We start from the raw sequence: 26,020 nt of genomic DNA on the forward strand, positions 1-26,020 counted from the left end.
AAAAAAAAACAAGAAACTAAAACATGAAATCAAGATCAGAATCAGAATTACTGTATAATTAAAAATGCTTGAGCCTTTTACTGTATGTCATTACTGTAGAGAAACAAAAAAAATGTATGGTTTGGTGCTTTGGTAAATTTCAGCTTGCTTTCTTAAGAATATAAGACGTCAGCAAGGGGCTGGAGAGACAGTCTGCTGGTGAGGTAAAAGAGTCCGTTGTTCTTGCAGGACACAAGTTTGGTCCCCAGCACCCACATATAAACTCAAAAACATTACCAACCCTGGTCTTAGGGAAACCTGATGACCCTTTCTAATCCTGAGAGCAGCAGACATATATACACGCAGGCAAGACATTTCCACACATACAATTAAAAATTAATTGACTAGATGTAGTATAAACAGCCGTTAATCACATGGGTGTAACATTTGAGAATAACTTTAGAAAGACAGTATTTCCTTATAGAAAACAGATTTTTGTCATATTATTCCCAGAAAACTGGTAAAGGGTTAACAATTATAAAATACAAAGGAAGTTTTAGGCCCTGCGTTTAATTGTCCATTTCCGAACACTCTCCCAGACTGAACCCATGCTATGAAGGACACACAGCGTACCTCACAGGTGTTGTAGTCCTCAGAATCCAGCAGGCTACAGAGCTTTGGTAAGAGATCAGGCCAATTCTGCAGTTCTCCCTTGGAGGCTATGGTGGTAATTAAAATACCTACAAAGACAACACACATTTGGAGCATACGGTACTGTGTGAGGTACACGCATAACACACAGTTCAAAATCCACAGAGACCCAAACCGCAATCTCAGTCAGCATCACCTCAGCACGGGGCAGTGTGGGCTGTGCATCACAGCATAAATCACAGGTTTTTCATCTCGTGGCACAAGGTTTCCTCCAATTTTTAAAACTTTACCAAACATGTGCACGAAACCCCTACAATTTGCCTTTCTATAACACCTACAATACTTCTACTAATTAAAATTAACAAAATTTCATGAAAATCACCTACAAGTAACAGAAAGACACCAAAATGCCTTCAGCAGCTCTACCATTGAACGACGAGCTTATAAACCTGTAAGATTCATAATAAAAGATTTGTGAAAAAGCTAAGAATAAGACAGATGGTGGTGATGGTGGCATATGCCTTTGATCCCAACAGACAAAGAAAGATCTCTGAGTTCAAGAGCAGCCTGGTCTACAGAGCAAGGTCCAGGACATCCAGGGTTATATACACAGAAACCCTGGCTCCAAAAAAGGAGAGGAGGAACAGGAGGAGGAAGAAGAAGAGGAACAGGAGTAGGAAGAGGAAGAGAAAGAGGAGGAGGAGGAGGAGGAGGAGGAAGAGGAGGAGGAAGAGGAAGAGGAGAAGCAGCAGCAAATTACAGCCAACGACTCCAAGCAGGGAAAATATAAGCAAATGTGTGCCTCGCTATAGAACAATTCAGTGTGTCCACACGCTTTATAAGACCCTGTGAGGGTTTGAATAGGTTAGGCCCCCAAAGATTCATGTGTTTGAATGTTTGCCCATAGAAGTGGAACTATTAGGAGGTGTGGCCATGTTGGAGGCAGGACTTGAGATTTTAGAAGTTCAAGCCAAGATCTACACAGTGAGTTCCAGGTCAGCCAGAACTACCTAGTAGTTTTTATTTCTAGCTTGTCTCAGACAAACAAACAAACAATTCACTTTTTAAGAAAAGGAAATCAAGTAGGGAAAGAAAAAAAAAACAAAAAAACTACCTTAAGTACTGAAAGCCTTTTAAAGCTATCACTCTTACTACTGGCCTTTAGGTGAGAATCAATTTGGTACCAAGATCTTGTTCTTCACGTAAGTTAATCTTTCCTCAAGCTAAAATATAAAAGAACACAGGATTCTGTAATCCCAGACTTGGAAAGTGAAAGCAGGAAGATCACGAGCTCAAGCCAAGTTAGGGTCAGTGGAGACAACTTTAATTCCAGCACTGGAGACGACAGAGGCAGGCAGATCTCTGAGTTCTAGATCAGCCTGACCTAGAGGTCTTTCAGGACCACACAGAGAAACCCTGTCTCAAGAACTCCAATCAACCAACCAAACAAGAACAAAACCAAGTAAAATATCAGAGAAACCAAATGAACAAAAGAAACACAGCCTACAACTTGAATGGCACTTCCTTTACTTGGGAAACTTTAAAAGATGTTGACAGATTGACAAACTCCAACTTATGTGTTCCCATAAGTCCATCTACTCCTGAAAATAGCAAGAAGAGTTGAAAAAAGGAAAAGTGACCATGAGAGCCTGGGTGTAGTGTCACATGTCTGTAACTCCAACTCATAAGAGATGAGGCAGGAGGATCAAGGACGCAGCCAACTGGACTACCTGAGACTTTACCTCACAAAACCAAACAAAACAAATATGAGAACTGTAATGGGTTTGATAATATTTAAATACTTAACATCTTAAGAGTTTAAAATATTTTTGTCCAATAAGGTTAGTTGTATGAATTAATCTTATATAAACCTTTCCACTAGTATAATTAGAATAGTAACATTACGAACAAGACATGTATTATTTGATAAGACAAGCAAGTCATTTAGCTAATGGATTAGCACACAATCATTACAATGAAGTACCTTCCAAATAAATTTTGATAAGATTCATAATATACAAGACACAGAGAGAGGAAGAAATTAAATTTTGGTACAATGGGCATATGCCTGTAGCTACAGCTTAGGAGAATGAACAGAAAACAAGATCCCTCTCAAAATCTTTTCTCATGTGAACTAAGATTAACCAATTAAAAAAATAATAAAAAATTCCAGATTTCTTGGAAACCATCATCTTACAATATGCTTGTGTTATTTTCCAAAAGCAAAACAAAAACAACCCCCCCAAACTCCCACAATTCTAGATGACTACTTCCTGTGAGCCTTCTTCCACCACAAAAGTATTTTATTGCCCAATAACTTCCCTTCTACTATTCTGTCTTTATCCTGCATCAAAGCAGGAGAATAGGGGATGACACAACTTCCAAGGTGTGTGTCCCTTGATAATTTCACACCTGCTACTCTCACCCCCTCCTGCCTCTTTTTCTTCTCACCCCTTTCCACACTCATTCTTCCTTTTGTGACCCATCCTTTGAAGCTGTATACTGGAGCTTCGTGGACCACCAGTGGGCATACAAATGAGGACAGTTGACTATACCTCTCCAAGAATGTTTCAGAAGCCATAATTCAGCAGGTAGTGGGACCACCATGAACCCAACCTCCACCTATGACAGGCTGTTTACAGTACCAATCTGGTGCAGTCCCAAGACAGGAGAATTCATCAGCCACGTCATGCCCAGAAGACAGCATTCTGAAGCCTTTCTCACGAGGTGCCCGTGCTTGCTCTCACACTCTCCTGCCCTTGTCTTCTGGGACATTCCCTGAACATTTAAACAGGGTGGTAGCCATGTCGCATCTGGGCTGAGCCCTGGGCCACCTCTCATCCTCAGTACCATCAATAGCAGTAAATGTCTGAGCACACTGTCACTGTCTCAGACACACCAGAAGAGGGCACTGGATCCTGTTACAGATGGCTGCGAGTCACCGTGTGGATGCTGAGGATTGAACTGCAAACCTTCAGAAAACCAGCCAGTGCTCTTAACCGCTGAGCCGTCTCTCCAGCCCGAATCTGCAAATTCTTAAGCTTCTGTTTTACTGTCTTACAGCACCACTGCCCTTTCATTTTTAATTAACAAAACACAAAGCAAATCATTTAACTGGCCAATCTATTTAAATGGTAGCTTTATGTATTTAGTATTTCAGACTTTTTAAATTACCAGAAATTATAAGCCAGCTATAATGGCCTTGAACACCAGCACTCGGGGGCAGAAGCAAGGAGATCTCATTGAGTTCCTTGTCAGCCTGCTTTACATACTGAGTTCCACAGTGAGGCCATCTGGAGATACAGTGAGATTGTTCAGGACATTCGGATTTTATAGCAATGTGAATTCTGGTAAAGGTTGCCCAAAACGCAAAATATGTGAACGCTCCAAAACCCCAAGGGATACGTAATCTGCAGATGAACTAAATGAATGTGATCACTTCCTACTCGCCAACCACTGCTTTAGCCGTTCTATCCACATTCAATCTGGAGTCACAATTACTTAACCGTATTCCAGACATTACTTGGAAATACACTGCACTTACATCAGAAGCTACATTAAAAACTGTTGGTTATACTAAAAAATGTCATTGGCCTCTCACAGTCAGAATGCCAGAGTACATACTATAAACAAGACCTAAGAGGCTGGAGAGATGGCTCAGTAGTTAAGAGCACTGACTGCACTTCCAAAGGACCTGAGTTCAATTCCCAGCAACCACATGGTGGCTCACAACCATCTGTAATGAAATCCAACGCCCTCTTCTGGTGTGTCTGAAGACAGCAACAGTGTACTCATATACATAAAATAAATAAATCTTTAAAAAAAAAAAACCCTAAAATCCAAGAACCATACAGACTTTATGAAATGATATCAAGAAATACAAATTATAGCCATCAACAGCATTTCTAATTTGAAATAAGAAATTATTTCAAATTAATTAATTTATTCCAAGCTTGCTAAGGCTCAGGGCAATGTGTGGCTATCATGTCTAAGTAAGGCCATGGATTCAGTTCTTAGAATTGTATGGGGAACAATCCTAAAATAAACCAGCCCAAAGAGGTTGGAAAAGAAACACAGGCTTCACTGGCTGAAAGGTAACAGGGACTCTTTGTCCAGCACTTCCAACCTTCTACAGCTCAGGTGCTCTCCCATGTGGACTGGACAAACCGGGCAGGTTTAGGGACGGAGCCAAGGGTCTCATTTAACTTCTGTAGCTCACCCATTCCTTGCCTTTCAGCTAAACTGCTTTTTCTCTGAGGGAATTAATCTTTTTTATCCCATTTTAGTACATTTATGGCTCCCTTCTTAGTTGTAAATAGAAAACAGCCAGCACACTCCATTCTCTTTACCACTGCCAATTAAGAGGATCCATGAGGGTGGGAGAATAAACTATGGAGTTTGTACTCCAAACTACAAATGCACCATGCTCCTCAGACCTCAAGTCAGAACAAAGAGCATCCTTACCATGGTAATGCCTGAAGAGAATCAGATCTAAAGAAGGCTAGTACTGGAAGAGTAAACACTTAGAATCCTCTACGTAAGACTGATGCTGTACCTTAGAGAGCGACACCAGAAATGATTCACCACTGCATTAGACAGTAAGGAATCCCTATGCACAGGTTCTCAAAGAAGGCTGAGTGCCTGACAATCTTCGATGCCCCATTCTCACCATCTCATGGGTTAGCAACCAGTGCCCTCGGCTTCACTGCCTTATGGATCTGTTATTGCCATGAGTGAACAATGTACATAAGGATTTAAAAGGCTACACACTGTCAATCCCAACTGAACTCAGAAAGCCTAGGCAAGTCTTCTGTGACACACATGGCTTGCTTACCAACAGTAGCTCTGATCAGCGGAGAGGAGTCCCCAATATTATTTAGACATTCACTCTTGATGAAGTCTGTCACACCATTCGGGAAGTTCTGAAAATGAGCTTTCACATTGTTCTTCAAGATCAGACCACTCAATGACCGCGTGGGCTCGTCTGGAAGAAAGCAGTGGCAGCAGGCAATGTTAAAGGAGTTCTGTGTTTCAGACGTCAACATCAGCCACTTGGTGTTAGTTGCTAGAACTCACGAGAGCCACATGCCTCTGCCTCTGGGATTAAAGGCATGCTCCACCACCATCACTCTTCAATAACAGGTATTTTAAAACCATTTATATTCAAGGATTGGGACCCCAACCCAGCCACAAAACCTTCAACCTACAGTGTTCTGCTGGCAGGGTGTGCTGGGACCAGAGCCTAGCAGAATCATTGTCAAAGAGACCAGAGACTTCATCTAGCCAATTGCTTGGAGCAGATGTAGATAAACATTAGGCAGAAGGGAGGAAGGATGGATCAGGATTGGAAGAACCAGAGGGTTCAGGGACATACCACGAAGACGGACTCATGGGAATTTGGGATCGATCAGGGACCCTGTAGGAGTCTAACCTGGGTCCTCTGCATATATGCTATGGCTGAGTAGCTCAGCGTTCTTGTGGATTTCCTAATAGTAGGAATAGAGGCTGTTCCTGACTCTTGCCTACTTGTAGGACCCATTTCTTCCTACTGGGTTGCCCTGTCCAATCTTGATGTGATGGTATGGGCCTAGTCTTATTGAAGCTTGCCACGTTTATCTGATGTCCCTGGGAGGCCTGCTCGTCTGAGGGGGACGGAAGATCTATGGTTGGGATGTATTGAGAATGATTCAAAAACTAAAACAACAACAAAACAAACAACCACTGTTTTAGCCAGGCCTGGTGGCACACACCTTTAATCTCAGTCCTCAGGAGGCAGAGGCAGGTAGATCTGAGTATGAGGTGAGCCTGGTCTACAGAATGAGTTCCAGGACAGTCGGGACTACACAGAGAGATTCTGTCTCAACTCTATCACACACCAAAAAAAGGTGTGTGATGAGGGGATGTCTGCAGAGCTAAGGGCTTCACACATGCTATTCTAAAATGAACTACACCTCCAGCCAAGTGATTACTGATGTGAGATTTTTCTATACTAAGAAAAACAGTATATTCTCAAGTATTCACCAAAGCAGAATAATCATTGATTTTAAAGATATACTAAAAGAATTTCTAGTTTAAAACCTAGATTGTTTAAAAATGTTTATTATGTCCTTCAATCACAAAACCCACAAAATTGACTAAAAAACCATCTGAGAACAAATTAAGAGAACCACTAGCGTGTGTATGAATTAGAAAATCTTTTCTTCTATGGTATGCTAGGCTCTGGAACTGAGATCTTATAGGCTCTGAATATCTGGCAGGCATTTTCCAGCTGAAAGAAGCAAGACAGGTTATATGCCTTAGTGTCAAGAGTTCAAACAGAGCAGTGTTTTTTACTATGGCTTCTAGGACACCCATTGACAAACAAGGGCTAAGGCTCTTGTTTTGAGGCCAGAAAACTGTGTTACTTGTGTAAGTGCCTGCAGTGAGCTCCAGGAAGAGACACTCAACACCCAAACACCATCAAGAGCAGCCGGTACTGTCCTTCCTATGAGCTCAGCAAGGGCAATGACCGTTATTTGTTTCATTCGTATTTCCCATGATCCAAATGGTCTGACAAAGAAGCAGTGCTCGTGAATACGTAATTTGTGAAATAACGTCAAGAACGATCCATGGCATGTATTAGGAACAATAAAGACCGTGTCATTTTAAAAACAGACAAGTAGGGATAATTAAAATGAAAACTGTAATAGTTAATGACTCTATTATTTGTAAATAACTTTGAAACAGTATACAGTCAGAGGTTAAAGTTCAAAGACAATTATTGGATGGCAGTGTTTTCACTTTGGCCATATGGTTTTTCATGTACCTATAATACGCATACATATACATCCAGGTAATTATTAAGCCCTGCATTCAATCTGCACATTCTTTAAGAAGTGAATCTTTATCATATGCAGGTACAAAACCAAGACAGACTATGCAACCCAGTTTTCATTTTGCAAACAATAAGGAAACTGACATCAGCATCCAGTTAGCAAGAAAACGGTTCTTACCCATCTAAGTACCACAGAGGCAGTAACTACAGGTGGCACACCTGACACCCATTAATTAGATGGCAAAATGAAATCCTCTGACAATAATTCACAGTATAAAGATCTTAACAGTGTTGAAGATATTTTTAGTTAAGCTCTACTTACCTTCAGATTTTAATTTTGTAAGAACAAAAATCAAGTAGTTGTTAAAATCTGGATATTGATTGAGTTGTTCCAGTTTCTAGAACAAACAGTAGTTAAGGAAACTTCTCTGTATAATCTACAGAGAAAGAAATTAAGCATTTTAAAATCTAATAATTTTTAGTCTTTCACTTTTCCTAAGAATTTTTGCTTATTAAATCAAACTTGATATGTTATTTACCATACACTAGTACTTGTTATTAAAAAAAAAAAGCCTTTGAGTTCTTTCTGGCTGAAATACTGCATTAAATATATTCAATAAGACAGACATGAAGGGAAGCATCTATATGCTCAATAAAGCATTTTTCTTGCACTCAAGAGCTTTTGAAAATGAGCGAGATGGCTCTTTTTGACTCGTTTGTTCTTTAAGAATGTAAAAGCAGAGAATGCCATTTATGCTCGTCTCCACACCAACTCTTCCCAGATATAAAGTCCATCAAATCAACCCCCATTCATACCAAGACACAACACATAAGGACACTAACTGCCAGGGACATAATGCTCTAAATCTTTCAAGCCCCGACTCTCAATCTGTAATTTGTTTGGCAGGGGTGTCTTACCCACACAGAGATTAAAATGTTTTTACTAAAGAAATTTAAATTAATTACTAAATATACTGGGTATAATAAACAGACTTTTTACATACTGAAAATGGCCTTAAAATGTCTGGAGTTGGTATGCAAATTCTAGCAAAATGTAACTACTTTTTCTAAGTAAAGACCAAACAAGGATTCTTAGTTTTAGCATGCTGATGTTAATGTTTATTATTACCTTGCGATAAAGCATGCTCTCATACAATTTAAGACAGACACACACACACACACACACACATATTGGATGGCAATGCTTTCCTTTTGGCTACATGGTTTTTCATGTACCTATAATGAACATACACATACATCCAGGTAATGTGTGTGTGCATGTTTGTGTATATGTGTAACAGAACAAATCTGCTCTATGCTAAGGACATAAAAGAACAGGCCATCGTGAACACTCTAACCTCCCACGAGCTGTGATCACAGCGGTGGCACAGCCATGCTTGATTACTTTGTTCTTCCTCACAGAACATAATATGCTCTCAATACCCATAGCACCATACTTGGTATACAATAGGTACTTAAAACAAGAAACTAAAATACTCAGTGCTATAGAAGTTACAATGCAATTCTGGACTTGGCTAGTTTTATTTATTTTGTAAAATAATACTTACATTTTTTTTCAATTTCTGCCAACCATGGAACTATGACAACACAAAATTAAGACTGATCTACAGCATGTTCAGATAAAAGCTCCACTATTCCCAAAGCTATTTTCACTAGTATCAAAGGTATTCAAACAAAATGGCTTTTTAAACAACTCAAGTAGATCTCAGTCACTATCGTATCCTCTTTTAATCGGGCAATGTCATACTCAGGCATCTACTGGAGGGCTGAGGGTACAGCAATGCAGTACTTCTTGAAACCCTCTAGTAACATCACTTCTGTGGATTTTTTACAAAATGAAATAAGCTCAAACACCAGGATCTTATTTAATTTACTAAGCTCCCTATTAGGTGATTTTGCTCCTTACTGGGAAGCATTACAAGGGGCTGTGGCGTGAATACAACAAATCTAAGTTCTTAAAGAATTAACTTGCTTGGACTTTTAACAGGGGTCCATCTGCGAGCCTGCAGCTCTCCATCCGTGCACCCTGCAAATGTTCTACGTTTCTCCAACTGTGGCAATAGGACCTCTACACCAGCGCTCAACACACAGCAACCCCTTGGGTAGCTCTAGTCCATGCAGCCTTGGGCCAAACTTTTAACGTGCAAACCTAACTGGTGCGCCAGGGAGGCTGCAACAGGTGCTCCCACGAGCACCACAGAGTCACCGGCCATTCAGGCGCGGCGGGAGAAAGCCCCAGGCCCTCTGGCCAGTTCAAACCCCGCGCCAGCTCCACCCCGTACCCCAGGCTCAGCCCGGCTCGCAGGCCTGCCGCCCCCGCCCCACCGGTCATTGTGTGGGCCCGGCCGCTCCCGCTCGGCAGCGGGGACGTGGCGGCGCGGCACGTGTGGCCTCCCCGGCGGCGGCGGCCCGGAAGCAGCAGCCGAGCCCCACGCGGTGGCGGCGGCGGGCCTGGCGGGCTGCAGCCGCGTGCACGAGGCCGGCCGGGTGGGGGCCGCGGCCCGGAGCGGCGGCGGGCGGCGGGCGGCGGGCGGCGACGCGAGGCCCGGCACCGCACGGCAAGGATACTTGTTGCACGGTCCTCTGGATGGTGGTGTCTGGGGACTGGGACTCCTTGAGCAGCTGCAGGATCTGCTGAAGCCCTTGCTCGTCAGGTTTCCACTCATACTCCATCTTGGTTTGCTGCAAATAAAGCCAGACACAGGAAGAGACGAGCAGATGTTAGTGCCACGCACAGGCCCGCCGCGCGTCCGCACGCCCGCCCGCCGCCCACCGCCCGCCGCCCGGCCCCAGCCCGGGCCCCGACCGAGGCTCGGACCCGAAACCCGGCCGGACTGCTCGGCAGCTCCGCGCCAACGTCCGTCCGTCCGCTGTGTCTGTGCCGTGCGCCGCGGCCGCCTCGAGCGCCAGGAGCTGACCAGACTGAGTCACCGCGAATTTGCAATCTGGCCCCAAGATCCGCTCACGGGAGCCCCCTGGGTCCTAGTGCCACGGAGCACTCAGTTCAGACCAACCCAAGTCATGCAGCCAGGCTGCTTGCACAGGGCTGCTCTAAAGCAGGCCCCTGCGAAGCCGCGGTAGAAATCTGATTCGGGTTATTGTTTTAAATAAGTGTGGTGGAATAACGACAGGGACTTTCGTAATGGAGCTGACAGCTCAATAGTGAAAATAAAAACACTTGCACTTCAACGTAATATACAAAGCTATATTAGCCGTTCAAATAAAATGTTGAGGGCGTGTTACAATCATAACCACACCTCAATCACATTAAATGCAACCTTTGTAGAACTTCAATGGAAAAAAAATTCACCCTTTCATAAACTTCAACTTACGAACTCAGTAAGTGAAATAAATTCCATCATGAAATAACTGCCTTACACAAAGGGCTGTGGAACGAAGGATAAATAAGAAAAACCATGTAAGTTACAACAGGGTAGTGTTTAGTTCTGAGAAAGTCCCCCCCCCTCGCGCGCCCCATTTGACTGTAAAACGTAGTAAGGTGTATTATTTGCCCTCACTAAAGTGGACAGGCGGCGACTGTGCACATTACTGAGAAGGGTAACATAATCGGTGGAGACTGGGAATTAATGTTTGAGCTGCATCTGCTACAGCAACGTGAGGCTACTGTGCTAATGACAGTTTCATTAAAACTAAATTCTTGAACAAAACTAATAAAACCCAAGTATTAACTGTGAATTATTTTTAATAACCAAACCCGAGAGGCTTGGTGAAGGAGAGGATTTTTAATCAACTCTACTACACAATGGTTTAGCAGTTTCAGCTAACTCTTTCTAGCAGGTTCTCTCTCTCCCCTCATCTTCTTACAATCCTCTATTTGACCTTGCCCTCTCCTTCATTTTTCCAAACTGTTTTCCCCTCCTCTCCTTCACGGTTTTGTGCTTCATATCTCTACCATGACTTTGCTTAACATCTTCTATTGTCTCCCAAACCGGGCAATCACAATCAGCTGTTCTTACAAAATGAGCAACAACAGAGCATCCAACAACTACACCAAACCCACAACTCTTCTCTGACATCGCTGTAACCAATACTGCTACAGTACTGATCTTATCCCAGTTTTCCTAGTATTTATTGCTACTATAATGTTTATGTACAGTGTACTTTCTATATTATGCAATAGTGAAAATTGTCATTTTTCCGTCTGTGCATCACATGGTTTAAGAAAATACTGTAGAACATACAGTACTCCATTCTATTGTTGTGCTGCAATTTTTAAACCTTTAATTGGCAGTCACAGATGTACAAATGATAAGCACATAACCAAACGGACTTCTTTACAAGTGAGCACACCTATTTGACCCCACACCCGTTCAAGATGGAGGTCTCTCAAGTTCATTACCACAATAAACCTTAGGAGACTTTACCATTATAGATTGTTTTCTTGTTCTAACTTCAAAAGCTTTTTAAAATTGCAAGAACTACATTATACTTAAACAACATGGTTATACAAGTAAAGTTGATTCAACTCTACCACCAAGATTGTGTCTCTGAAATGATATTAAATTTGATGTATTTTTACAGTGCTGTCTAATCGCAACTATACACAGTATTCTGGCTAGAATATAAAATGTCCTCCACAGGTTCCTGGGTCTGAACTCTTGATTTTAGATGGTGAGACTATTGAGAAGTGGTGGAAACTTTAGGAGGCAGCCCCTCCCTGGAGGATACAGACCACCAGGGATGGGTCTTGAGGTTTTTATGCCCCTATAGATTTCTGCCTCATGCTTCCTGTTCCTTTGAGATGTAGGAAGAAACAAGTTCCAGCATTTCTAGGACTATGGAGCCACAAGAGGCCATGCTTGCCTGACGTGACCGGCAGTCTTCCTGCTCTACTAGGTTGTATCTCCCCATTAAACTATGCACTAAAATCAGCGTTGCTCCCTTACGAGAAAAAAATAGCTAATGCATAAGTAACGCTACACTAATATTAAATCTACAACCTTCCATTTATATTAAATATAGCATGACCATCATTCCAGGCCAACGCATTCATTCAACACCTGCTGAAACAGCTCACTTATGCCCTCAAGGCCCTTTAAGAAACTAAAGCCAAGGCTAACAGTCGCCCAGTGAGAAAAGCAGTCATCTCATTCTAAAGGCGGTGACGAAAACGTAATATCAGACCATTACCAGACTTCCTTCTCTAGACCTGCATCACATAAACAGTATTTGTTTATTTTGAGGGAAGGTCTTACTGTGAGCATCAGACTATCTATCCTCAAACTCAAAGACTGCCTGATTGATGGGATCAGTGATATGATCTACTATGCCCACATCTATTCTATCAACAGTTCAGTATTGACAGTATCTCTTTTATGTGAGCTGGGAGGTGAGTTTGACACCAGTCTAGTCTACACAATGAGTTCCAGGATAGCCAGGGATATGCAGAAGAACCCTGTCTAGAAAAAAAAACAAAAACAAACAAACAAACCAAAAAATATCTCATTTGAGGCTGGTGGTACAAACCTTTAATCCTAGCACTCAGGGTCAGAGGCAGAAGCAGGTGGATCTTCTGAGTTCTAGGCCAGACTTATCTACAGAATTAGTTCCTGGACAGCCAGGGCTACACAGGAAAACCTTCTTTCTAAATCTAATTTGATCAAACAATGATAATAAGTGTTCCCCAATACCTAATTAAAGTTATCTGTAACAAAAGCCTCTCAAAAATATTTGACTGAGAATTGTTACTTTGAACTTCTGTATCACACTTAAAAACTGTGGCAAAGCAAGGCATGGTGGCATATGCCTACGATCTCAGCACCCAGGAGGATTAGTCAAGGGGATCAATGTCAAAACTAGCCTTGGCTATAGAGCTAGAGCCGGCCATGAAATAGGAAAGCACACTACTCAGGTATAAACAGGTAGTGTTTACACTTGGCTGTTCTTAGGGCACAGTTTAGCAGCAGCAAGAGCATTCTTATGACGATGCAGCCATAGCCACAATCGTCTTCCGCACTCACTAGTTTAATAACAATTCAAATCTCAGAATAGACAGAATCATTTCAAAGTCATTAGATGTAACAATAACCAAAGCATGCCGGCTTTATATGAGGCAGAAACCATTTCTTTAAAGAACATTAATGTTAATTAAATTGAATATCAAAAGTAATATTTTCTTCTAATATCAAAATAATTACTAGCTGACATACTTTTGAAGACACAGAGCTAAATATCCCCCCTCCCCCCAAAGTAATACCCAATGGTAAATAAAAACCCAGAAGACAGTTCTTGGAGAGCTAACTAGAGGGGCTGGAGAGGTGGCTCAGTGTTTAAGAACAGTTGCTATGGTTACACAGGACCAATTCCCAGTACCCACACAGCTGCTCACAACCATCTGTAAATCCAAACCCTACACATCCTTTTCTGGTTTCTCCAGCTCCAGCCACATGATGGACAGACATACATGCAGGCAAAACACCCATATAGGTAAAATTAAAATCTAGTACATAGATATGGAACTGGAATAAAAAGCAACTTTATATGATTTAAGTTGTTGTGATACTTCCTTCAGAAGACAAAAATCAGTCAACCCTAAATTCTTAAACTCATACAAATTTCCAATGATTGGAAACTAAAACTACCCAGCTTCTCCCCACGGAGGGGAGGGCCAGCGAGAGTAATCCAAAGTGTAAAGGTTCTTGCTGCAACCAGCATTCTATCCCTGCCAGCTCCAAACTTATCTTCTGACCTCCATAGGTGCACTATGTCATGCCTCCCCCATCACAACCACAACCACACACATACATACACACACCTAGAGGCAAGCAGATCTATGAGTTAGAAGGCCAGTCTGATCCACAGAGTGAGTTCTAGGCCAGCCAAGGCTACATCATGAGACTCTGTCTTAAAATTAATTAATCTGGGGAATAGATGTGAAAACCTACACAAGAAAATCAATCCCTCTGAGCCTTAGCTTCCCAACTATTATATGGAAATATATCAACTCCAAATTAGATTATAAATACCTAGCAAGGAGTATGAATGACCTGAAAAAACGGAGTTATAAGAGTTATTAACCCAGAGGTGGGGAGATGGCCCAGTGGTTAAGGATACCAGCTGTTCTTCTAAAGGATCCAGGTTCCATTCCCAGCACCCACAGCCCACAACTGCCTGTTACCCCAGTTCCAGGGAAATCTAGCCATGTCTCTTGCTCCACAGGCACCTGTTACTCATGGTGCTGCAGATATACATGAAGACAAAACCCCAACACACATACTAAAACAAACGTACCTTTAATCCCAGCACTAAGAAGGCAGCTGCAGGCACATCTGAGTTCAAAGCCAGCCTAATCTAGGCTGAGATTTTCTTTTCCTTTCATTTTTTTTTCTTTTTTTGGTTTTTCGAGACAAGGGTTTCTCTGTGTAGCCCTGGCTGTCCTGGAACTCACTCTGTAGACCAGGCTGGCCTCGAACTCAGAAATCCGCCTGCCTCTGCCTCCCAAGTGCTGGGATTAAAGGTGTGCGACACCACTGCTTGGCCCACACTGAGATTTTAGGACGGCTTTAAGAGCACGGGCTGGTCTTCTAGAGAACCAAGGCTGGAATCTCAGTTCCCACATCCATCTGTAAATCCAAACCCTACACATCTCCTGCTTGGTGAGCACTGGCGAAGACAAAGGCAAGTGAACCACTGCTCTCACTCAGTGAGAGCCGGATGCACTGTCTACTAAGGAGTGAGGAAAAAGACAAACATACTCAGCTAGGAAAAGAGATGTGCTTCCCTCATATGCTTCAAAGCTCTTCCCCCATTTCACTCAAATCCCAAGTTCCCACAGGCATGTTGCATCACTGTGAAGTAATAGATGTTGCCATCAGTGTCAGGACCTCCCCAAAGGTAAACAAGATGTGGTGGTGTTCCAAGGAAACAAGAAGTACGCATCCTGCAGTAACACTGCAGTTTACAACTAGAAAACTGTGTGTGTGTGTGTGTGTGTGTGTGTGTGTGTGTGTGCGCGCGTGTGTGCGCGCGCGCGCCAGCCAAAAGTTCAATGTATATATGTAAACAAAAGTTCAGCTCTTGGCTCTGAAAACTATAAGGGCATTTTTTGTTTGTCCAATTCGACTCAAGTGGAGCATTCACACGTCGCACAGGCCTGGCTTAGGATGGCTTCCTAGTGGTCGTCTAACACCACTCTCTTACCCTAGAAACGAGAGTTCCTCTCAATCAGCAATCACTCCTCCTCAGCACATTGCCTCATCGGAGGAAGGTGTGGATAACAACTAAGACAACAGAGCACTAATCCAGTTAGGAGACTAGAAAGAAGTTCCTTGAAGAACTGACTTTTCAGCTGAGATGGAACAGATCGAAAGTAAATGTGGGGAAGGCTGAGACCAGGGCTGGGGCGCCTTTTAGACCCGGAGTCTAGTAAGTGGGCAGGTTGTGAAGGCATGAAAGGCATCATCACTTAAAATTAGAAGGCATGGCCGGGCGTTGGTGGCGCACGCCTTTAATCCCAGCACTTGGGAGGCAGAGGCAGGCGGATTTCTGAGTTCGAGGCCAGCCTGGTCTACAGAGTGAGTTCCAGGACAGCCAGGGATACACAGAGAAACCCTGTCTCGAAAAACCAAAAAACAAACAAACAAACAAACAAAAAAAGAAGGCATAATCTTCCCACTGAGGAGAGCTGAGTACAAGACTTGTCTGTCCATGCTCTACTCCCCAATGCTGTCAGGCTAAATCCCTCAGGCCACAGTGACAGCAGGAGCCACCAGAAATTTAACTGTCCCAACTTCATCAAAAGTAGAGTTCCAGTGTCTGGAGAAAGGTAGTCCTGTTTCTCAGAAGACAAACATACAACTCAAAGTTCTGGTCCTTACATTTTAAAAGATTTAAACACTGTACTATATATGGTAAGCATGATGGTGTCCTTATTCCCAGCATTAGAGGGCAGAGGCAGAGCCTGGTCTATACTGTGATTTCAAAGCCAGACAATGCTGCATGGCGAGACCCTATCTAAAACAACAGCCAAACTAATGTATGATTATGTCAGTAGCAGAGGCAGCTAATATTTTTGAGACAAGCAGTCTTCCAGAGGCACTACATATAATAACTAATTTAATTTCACAACTTTGACAATGGTATCAATAATAACCACATGCAACAGATAAGCAAATTGACTCCTAGGGAAGTTACTTGCCCGTTACTCAGCAAGTACATGACAAGATTAGGACTTAACCCAAACTAACCTCTTGCCAGAGTGATGGTGCTGTAACACAGGTCAGGGAGATCACAAATTCAAGACTTTGTCTCAAAACACCAAACAAAGTGTAACAAAATAAAGACCATCTACAATCTTCTCTAGTATCAAATCGGGGTCCAGGTCCCTGATACGTTGCCTTTCCAACAGAAATATCAATCTGTATGTAACCTGGGAAACTAATCAGAAATACACAAGAAATACTGGATACTTCTGTATGAGGCAAAAGAGTAAAGCCATTCTTTACTATTGTAAAAATCCTGCCATCTGAAAAATCAGTATATAGCCTGATAATTAAAAATGAGATATTTTGACAACACTGAGTTAAAAACATCCTTAACCACTGAGCCATCTCTCCAGCCCTAAAAAAAAACATTCTAAATCTAAATTACTAAGTTCCTTTGTTGTACATATATATTACTTTAACAAGAGCTTAAGAATTGTGCTGAATAATTTGAAGAATAAAAATTTGAGACAGACTCCCATAGTAAATATCTCTTTTTATTATTGGAGGGGAAAAAAAGCTAGGATGAGCAAAGGGGGAAAATAGATCTCCATGGGTTGAGAAAAGAAAAGAACATCAATGGGGGAGGGGAGGGGGAGTAGGAGGCAGGCACTGTGTGAGGCAGAGCTAGAGCTGCACCTAACCTAGCTCAGGAAGCAAGTTCAATTAGACTAGAAGGCAACAAGACAGCAGAACTGTTAATAGGGTGGGGGTGGGGGAGACTGAACCCAGGGCTCCATCCATCCATCCCAGATAAGTACTGTACCTCGGAACTGTATTCCCAGCAAGACAGTATATGTAACATGGTACTAGACGCGTGAGTTTGCAAACACTGTAGATTGGCTGACTGCTTAGAGTAAGTGGTTCAATTAGCCACTTGGAAGAAATAGGTTCAGAAGTTTAGGTTTTTAGCTTTCCAGCATTATTGCAACCAGTAAGGGCTGGAAGACAGACAATAGAGACAAAACAGAAAATGGGAACCAAGGAAATTGTTTAAAAGTGTATTCTTAGCATACAGGAAGACCTTTGACAAATATGCTACTCAACTGCAAAAGTATACACAGTAACATTAAACCGTGTGGTTTCACAGTGACTGAATGATACGGGAGAAAGGCTTGACCCCAGAATTCAACCCAATCTATAAGTAGGTACCTTTCACACTTCAGTTCATTAACATTCACAACAGTGCAATGAAGCAGATATCAATCCAGTACCAACAGGCACAAGTTGGGAACTTTTTTGGGTTATGCAGCTTCTTTCTATGTTCAGTGTACACGAGGCAGAGGGACTGTTCAACACCAACGTACGATGCAAATCTGAACAGAGAGAGCTAAGTAATAACAGGGTTTATACGGCTGTTTAAAGGCCTCATTTAACTCCATGCAGATATTCTACTATCACCTCTGCTTTCCAAAAGGGAAGGGCACCTAAGAGAGGAAAGCAAGGTGCCCACAGTCACCAAGAGTAAAAACAAAAAGCCAGAATCCCAACCCAGGTCCGCCTGACCAGGGCCAACACACTCTCACGACAGGCTATTCTCCAGCACTCCACACGCGACAAGCTATTCACGGAACTCAGCGCCCTCTTCAAACTACTGTCTCCAGTTTGACCACTGGGGGTATGGTAACTGAGCCTTGTTTTTTAGAGTTTCTTGGAGTGGGGGGTACAGAGGCACTCGTGTATGTTAAGGGCCACAGGACAAACTCGGGTGTCATTCCTCAGGTACTGTCCAATGTATGAGACAGGGTCTCTCACTCGCCTAGAGCTCACTTTTAGACTAGGCTGGCTGTGCTCACTCTACCTCCCCAGTGCTGGGATTATGAGCATGCACCACCATTCCTGGCTTTTTGCCTATTTTTGGTTTTTGACGTAGGTATTGGAGATCAAACGTGTCCGGCCCCATTTGTTACATACAATTAAACAATTTTGCCTTTAATCAAAATATCAGGATGACAGGGCAGCAACTCCTTGTTGAGTTCTATAACAAATGTAACCATCACAGTGGGCCTCCATCTCCCTGTATCTTTCTTTAAGCAACTTAAACCAGTGGTTTCTAAACTCCACATATTATAATCACTACAGACTTGCAACTATTTGAGAACCAGTCTACTAACTCAATATATCTGCTCCTAGAAAATGCTCACTGCTTCTTACTCTAGTGAGCAATTTCTGAACTAAAAAATGACAAAAAACAAAAACCAGAAGGAACAAAATAAAGTGTAGACTTAGTGGTTAACATGGAAGCCTCACTGTCAGAGTCTGATAAAAATCATCACTTAAGAACAAGCTGCTCAACGTTACCAAACAATCTGTATGACAGAGCTGGAGACGGCTCTGGCTTACAGTGGATGCAGTTCTCCCAGTTACAGGTGGCTCAGAAACACCTCTAACTCTGGTTTCAGGGGATCCTGTGCCCGCTGGCCTCCCAGGCACCTGTACTTTTGAGCACAGACATGTACATACTAGCACACACAGAGAGGGAGAAGGAGAGAATAACTGTTAGGAAGTACTTTGTACAGCAAGAACATGCCAGAGGCTTTGTCATTTAATGGTACCAGAGACTTGGTAAGGATTTGTACTTAAACCCAACAACAGAAAAGAAAACCTGGGTTATTTGGGGTTATTTCTAAACTGAATTAGTGCTAGTGCTGATTGTAGTAGTTTTCTTTTCTGGGACATGAATTTAAGGGAAAAGCTCTTTTAAAGTCTCCTCTAACTATTACAACATCATTATACATTTTATTTCAGAATATTGATTTTTGCTGAGGTTTTAATATAGTATTTAATAATTTTTAAGTGCTTTCGTATTTTATTTTTCAGAACTCTAACTTGAAGAGCTAGTTTGGGTGACTGACTAACTCACTAAAGGTCACTTAGCTCCTAAGTGTTAAAGTGAGCGGTGGGGCTCGAGAGAGAGACCCAGGAGCACTTGCTGCTCTTGCACAAAACTGGGGTTTGGTGCCCAAGCTCCAAGGAGGCTTATCACTGCTAGCCCCAGGGGCTCCAGCGCCCTCTTCTGGGCTCATGCAGTCAAAACACTCATGCACATAATGGGCAAAAGTAAACATTAAAAAAGAATTGAGCTGGAATGAATGTCTTCCTACTTGGGGTCCAATGTTTTTAGTACACTAAACTGCTTTGGTTCATAGATACTAAGTACAATTAATAAAGAAAAAACTGTAGCCTGTTGGATTTTGAACTCGTTGGTTTAAATGCTGGCATGCATAAACGATGGAGACGAGTCTGTACTGATCTCACAAGGCAGGGTAGTGCTCAGGCAAGCACTGATATTGACTGTGTTATTTAAAACATGCCAGCATCAGGTAAGCCACTGCTCTTACTAGATGTAAGAACTGGGAGACTAGAAGAAGGACGGCAACAGGAAATAGTCTTCCTGTGGAACAGTTGAAACTGTCAAGTCAACAAGAAGAGATGGTCCAATACTTTTAGAAAACAACTTGCTAGCATATGGGGATAAGCACCACACGCCATTCTGATGACAAGCATGCCGTCTGACTGCTAGAAAGAACGCTCTGAAGCTCTGAACAGCCCTGTCACTTCTCACTTATATCCCAGTCCATCCTCAAGTACAGTGTATTGACTTGGTATCTTACCATTTCAAGGAAGACGGAAAAGGAGCATAGTGATGCAGTCACTCTGAAGGGCTAAATGGGAAAACGCCCAGAGCAGTTTCAAGCGTAAAATAAAATGGTTTTTAAATAAATTGGTAAGCAGTTAGAAATGCAATTAGCGGTGTGTTGACCTAATCGTCCATTTGTTCACTGAAAGTCCACTCAAACATTAACAGGGGCACAGCTCAGTGACCAGTCAGCTACAGGAGGATGGATAGAGCTGAAAAACACAGCAAAGGAAACTAAAAAAAAACCTTTTTTTTTGTTTGTTTGTTTTTACACTTTGTGCATGTGTTTTGATCTGCATGTGTGTATACACACCACAGGCGTGCCTGGTGCCTAAGATCATAAGAGGATATGAAAGCCCTGAAACTAGACATGCAGTTATAAGGCCCCATGTGGGTGTGGGAACTGAACCAAGGTCCTCTGTAAGAGCAGAAATGATTTTTGATGGTTCTGGTTCCTGGGCTGACCACTGTCTGACCCCTAACTGCTGACCTGTCTGTTTCACCTTTTCAGGAAACTTTCTGAGCAATGGTTTTATTACCTGTGAAAGGAGCCGATGAAAAGGTCAGACAAGGACATAAAGTGCCACAATCCTGCTCACTCCCTCACACTGAGCTTCCCAGTACAACTGTCACTAACATTCCAGAGTTCCCCACCACCATCTACACAATCAGACTATAGGAAGATGAAGAATATATACATTAGTTGTGTATTATCAAAAAATATTCAAGAAAAGTGGCCCGTTCAACTTGTCATTTAAAGGGTGTAGTGGTGGTGTGGTTTGAATATCTCAACTCACTTTTCAGAGGATAGCAACATGTGGGTCTCTGGAGAGTGAAAGGGTGCCTTTAGAAGAGTGCTGAGGTGGACTGCTGGCCCTTCCTCTTTTACTCTGCCATATGCTACAACCACATGAAGATACAGCAGAAAGGCATCATCTATAGACCAGGAGGGACACCACCCAGTTTAAAGTACTTCACTACAGTGGCATGAGTAGATTCAGGTAGGTGATACCATAGCGCCAGTAAACCTGAAAAACGTATTAGAGAATGAGAAGCAAACAGAAGACAGGGGCATCACATGGTGACTATTAAGTCAGATATTAGTGTAATAAACCTGCAAAAATTATGTTAGCAAAACACTCAGCAGTTAGTTGATAGTGATCCCCCAAGTCTCAGAGACAGATAAAATATATCACAAGAAAACTTTAAAGACAATCAAAAATGGAGAAAATGTGCAGGAATGAAAGATGAAAATGTCGCCACGTAACTAAAGTTTTAATACAAAACATAATACAATATAGTCTATGCGTATTCAGGTATGCTTTTTTTTTTTTAATCTTTATATTCAATACCTCAACATTATTAAAGTAAAATGAGCACGCTTCCATCATGACAATACAGCAGTCATCACTTCGTACAGTGGCCGGCACACTTCATTTTAAAGATGTGTCAACAAAAGATATGTCAACACTTTGTATCTCTAGAAATATATGGTTTGAAAAAAACATAAAAGTTCTTGGTTTTGTTTCCTATTTACTGTCCTGTTTTCCATTCTCTGAAGACTAACTTGCAGCACACCTAAATGGTATGGCAGACAGCAGAAAATCACATGGCATGAATAGTAACCCCAACATTAGCTAATGTCATTGAGAACAACTTGGAACCATAAACAGAGATAGGCTGTTTTCTTTTTAATGTAATAAAAAAATGAAGTTGACAAAATATTCATAAATGAAGGACAGGCATTGTGGCACAGTCCCAGCACTTAGGAAACAGAGGCAGGTGGATCTGAGCTTGAGGCCAGTCTGGGATACAGATCAGGTTCCAGGGTGGCCAGAGCTACATGGAGAGAACCTATCTGGAATCAACGCCCCCATCCCCAAGTTAATAAAATGAGGAAATGTAAGATTGTGCTGAACACAGGATAATGATAACCAACTATCCACAAGAAGGTATTTGGTTGTAAGTGTATGACCTTAAAGCTGAATACTGGCCTCAGTAACTTTAGCAGAGACGGGTATTTAACTGCCAGGGAATATCACTCATTCCCCTCATCCTACAAAACAGGAGTTTGTCAACTGGACTATAACTGTAGTTGGAGGACAACAGCATTTATTCACAAGAATATAAAGAGCACTAGACAGTAGTTAGTCAATCTTTTTATTTAAAAATAAGATTCAGAAATCAAAATTGCAAATTAAGAGGAAGAATTTTATTTCTGATTTAAATAAATAAATAAAATAAATAAATAAGATTTGAGACCCTCCTCCCTCTGTGTTTGAATGGGACGCTGACATCTGATAAGTACTTCAGTAAAGCCACAGGCCCCTTCTCTAAGGAACTGGTAGCTCATAGCCTATTTCTCAGGGAAGAGAATAATGGCAAAGTTTACTTTGTGACTTCATTTTCTAAGCACAACTGATGAAACCGGACAATGACCTTCCAATGTGATGAATCCTAGCATGAAAAGATGAACTCACTCTATTGAATTTCCTTTCCTGGGGAAAAGCATCAGAAGTACTAAGAGATTTACCATTTGCCAGTTCCAAAAGCTTAAGCTAAAAGGTCACAACTGGTAGGCAGGTAAACACACTCAAGACAAAATTACATAGATCAGAAATTCTAAGCAGAGGACTGTGAAGAGCTGAGCAGGATCATATGGACTGCCTTGCTTCCTGATTGCTTTCTAATTCTAATCCATGAGTGATTTAATTGGAACTCACCCTTGCTTTTAAAATAATTGGAATATATTTCTTTTCACTGAAAGAAGTTTAGCCAGAGCCAGACATGGCACATGCCTTTAATCCCAGCACAGTGGAGGCAGAGGCAGATGGATCTCTATGAGTTCGAGGCCAGCCTGGTCTTCATAGCAAGCTCTGAGACAGCTAAGACTACATAGGGACCCTATCTCAAAAAACAAATAAAACAAAAAAAGGCCCCCCCCCCCCAAAAAAAAAAAAACAAGAAAAAGAAAAGAGCTGAGCTAAAAAAGAAATATCAAATAACTATTAAGATATCTGTATATAATTAAACATACAATATGATTATATAACAATATGAGCAACAAACTTCCCACGTGTTCTTGCTTCATCTGAGTATTTGCAGTTCTCTGGGAACTGTTGAGTTGGTACAACAATGTCTCATGATAATCTTGGGAATGTATTTCCTTAACTTGCATTTTCTTAGCAGCATGAATTAGCAATCAAACATCAAAGTCTCTGAGAGACACTGGGTATAATAAATAAATCCAGAAGGTAGAAAGGAAACTGAGTAGAATAAGTCAGGAGCCAATAAAGGCATGCACCGCCCCCCCCCCTTTTTTTAAATTCTTGTTATTCATTTTCCTTCTTTCCTTTCTTTTGTATGTATGTATATGGGTGTGCATGGCCATGTTAATGTATGTTTGCAAGTACATATGAAGGACAAGAGCAAGGAACATTCCTCAAGAACCATCCATATTTAAGAATGTGTGTGTATACACACACATATATTATATGCACATGCATATATATGTACACACACGTACACACACGTACACACACATATATGGGGTTTTTGTTTGTTTATTTTTAAGACAGGTTTCTCTGTGTAGCTTTGGCTGTCCTAGAACTTGCTCTGTTCTAGGCTAGTCTAAAACTCCTGCCTCTGCCACCTGCCTCTGCCACCACTGTGCTGGGACTAAAGGAATGCACCACCACTGCCCAGCTTTATTGTATATTTTTAAAAAACAGATTCTCAGTGACCTAGAACTTGCCAAGTCAGCTACGCTGGCTGCCCAGGGCACCCCAGGGATCCTCCTGTCTTTGCCTCTGCAGTGCAGGCACAGGTGCATATACCATTATACCTAAGGTTTAAAAGTGCGTTTAAAGTTCGAAGTCCTCTCTGCAGGCCAGCACTTAGACTGAACTATGTCTCCAGGTCCCATTTTCTATTTCCATTTTGAGGAAGAGCAACCACCTACCACATTTGTTTTATTAACACTTTAGCCATGTAGGACAGCGGCACTTCTTCCTACTATGATGCCAATTTTAGGATACTACTTGTTTCCCAAGATCCTTCACATCCCCTGCACTTCCAGGGGGTAAACTGGTAGACAAACGCATGCTTTATTTGAACAAATGTGAAAGAGACTACAGCATGCTTTAACAGCACAAACTGATATACTCTTGTCGTAAGAGTAATACATAAATAATGCTATCTTCACATAGACACAGGAAAGCACTGTGCCTCGCAGCAATGAAGAAAGTGTCTAATAGTTTCGCCCTATGGAACCAAGAGTGTGATCAACACATGTTAACCATGGCCAACTAAAATGAACACATCCACCGGAAATCACCTCAGCGTGGATGAGCCTTGGACACTCTTATGTTTTCTCCCCTCGTGGTTATTTTTCTAAGCTTGTATTCTGAGAGTATTCAATACAGCAAAGGGTTAACTTAGATTTATTTTTATTCCAGGATTATTTCTGCAAAAGTGAATCCTAAAACAAAATAGACAAACGCTTCCCAGGAAAGAAAGCCTGTGACTCTACACTGGGTTTTGAGACTTTTGTAATAGTAAGTGGAACAGATTTTCAAGAAATCATAACTACAATATCTAAGGGAAACTTATGTAGTGATGCATTACAAGAGACTGACAAACTGTCAGTGGGTGCTCACCTGAAGGAGTTAATGAAGTCCCACTTGCTAAGAAAACAGTTCATAGAACATTAAAATCATTTTTTAACAAAACTTAGGAAACAGCAAATGAAAGTGCTCACAATTTACAAAGTGTTGTGGATGGGTTGGCAAGAAGGGGAAGGAAGGAAGTGAGGCTGACCCTGGTTTGGAACTCAGGCATAGTTCTGGTGTCTGCACCACCCTCTGGGTTGATAACCACTGGAGACTACATACACTTACAGGCCACAGTTTTATTGACTTTCAAAACAAATAGCATTGTAAGCACCTTGCAGCAATTCCCCAAGTCTGCAGGATACTGACATGTACTAGTAAAACTGCCACACGGAAAATCACCAACAAATAGACACACGGAGTGTGTGGCAATGCCTCGAAGGACTCACCGTTCCTATGAAAGCAAGCTGACTTTTAGAGTCAGAACTGCATTTATCAAACAAATTCTTAAACTTTTTCCTAGAGAAGGGTGGGGGCACGGACAACGAATCTCTTCAGAAGTCATTGCGAAGTGATTCTTCAGTTACAAACTGCTGGCAGTAACTGTCCCTCGCACGTAGAGTTAACAAAATGCATACAACTTTTTTTTTTTTAAACTCCGGGTTATTTATATATATATATTTAGATGAGGTCCTAGGCTGGCCTTGAACTCAAAAGGCCCGGCTGGCACAAGCAGCACACTGTGCATGCCTTGGGTCACACATGCTCCTAAGTCCCCTCTGAGGTTAGAATCCTCAAGTGCTCTCCTTTTTACGCCTTCTTTATTCTGCTTTCCAGTCACCTTTGTTAAACTCTGACATGGACATACTATTCTAGCTTCTTGATTCAGTACTATTTAGGCTAAAACAAGATTCCAGAAAAGTTCCCTACCTTTACAGGAATTCCACCGTTTCACGTTATTTATTTGGAAAACATTTGGGCCAAAGGGATGGTATTTGGCAAGGTGATCCAAACTCACAGCTAGAGCCTGTCTGGAGCCAGAGCCAACAGCCAGTGTTAACACAAACTGCCTCCTTCCAATAGT

The 26,020-nt window shown here is 41.9% G+C and overlaps 1 protein-coding gene across 4 annotated transcripts in view; it reads right to left on the reverse strand.

Moving 5' to 3' along the window:
• Window positions 1–26,020, reverse strand: part of Tnpo1 (transportin 1) — an 84,903-nt gene that overhangs the window by 44,676 nt on the left and 14,207 nt on the right. For 2 of the 4 annotated variants that reach the window (XR_013108134.1, XM_076927269.1), the window contains exons 2-5: window positions 10,034–10,147; window positions 7,767–7,842; window positions 5,465–5,614; window positions 613–719 (exon numbers count right to left, since the gene is read on the reverse strand). Coding sequence is in view for 3 of the 4 variants with exons in the window: in XM_076927269.1 (XP_076783384.1) it covers window positions 613–719; window positions 5,465–5,614; window positions 7,767–7,842; window positions 10,034–10,147 (447 nt within the window). In the remaining variant the exon portion in view is untranslated. Of the gene's footprint in view, window positions 1–612; window positions 720–5,464; window positions 5,615–7,766; window positions 7,843–10,033; window positions 10,148–10,271; window positions 10,409–26,020 lie in introns of those variants that run through there. The other 2 variants (XM_076927267.1, XM_076927268.1) reach the window with 2 other exon arrangements.

This window comes from Arvicanthis niloticus, chromosome 29, assembly GCF_011762505.2.
Source record: "Arvicanthis niloticus isolate mArvNil1 chromosome 29, mArvNil1.pat.X, whole genome shotgun sequence".
Classification (NCBI taxonomy): Eukaryota; Metazoa; Chordata; class Mammalia; order Rodentia; family Muridae; genus Arvicanthis; species Arvicanthis niloticus.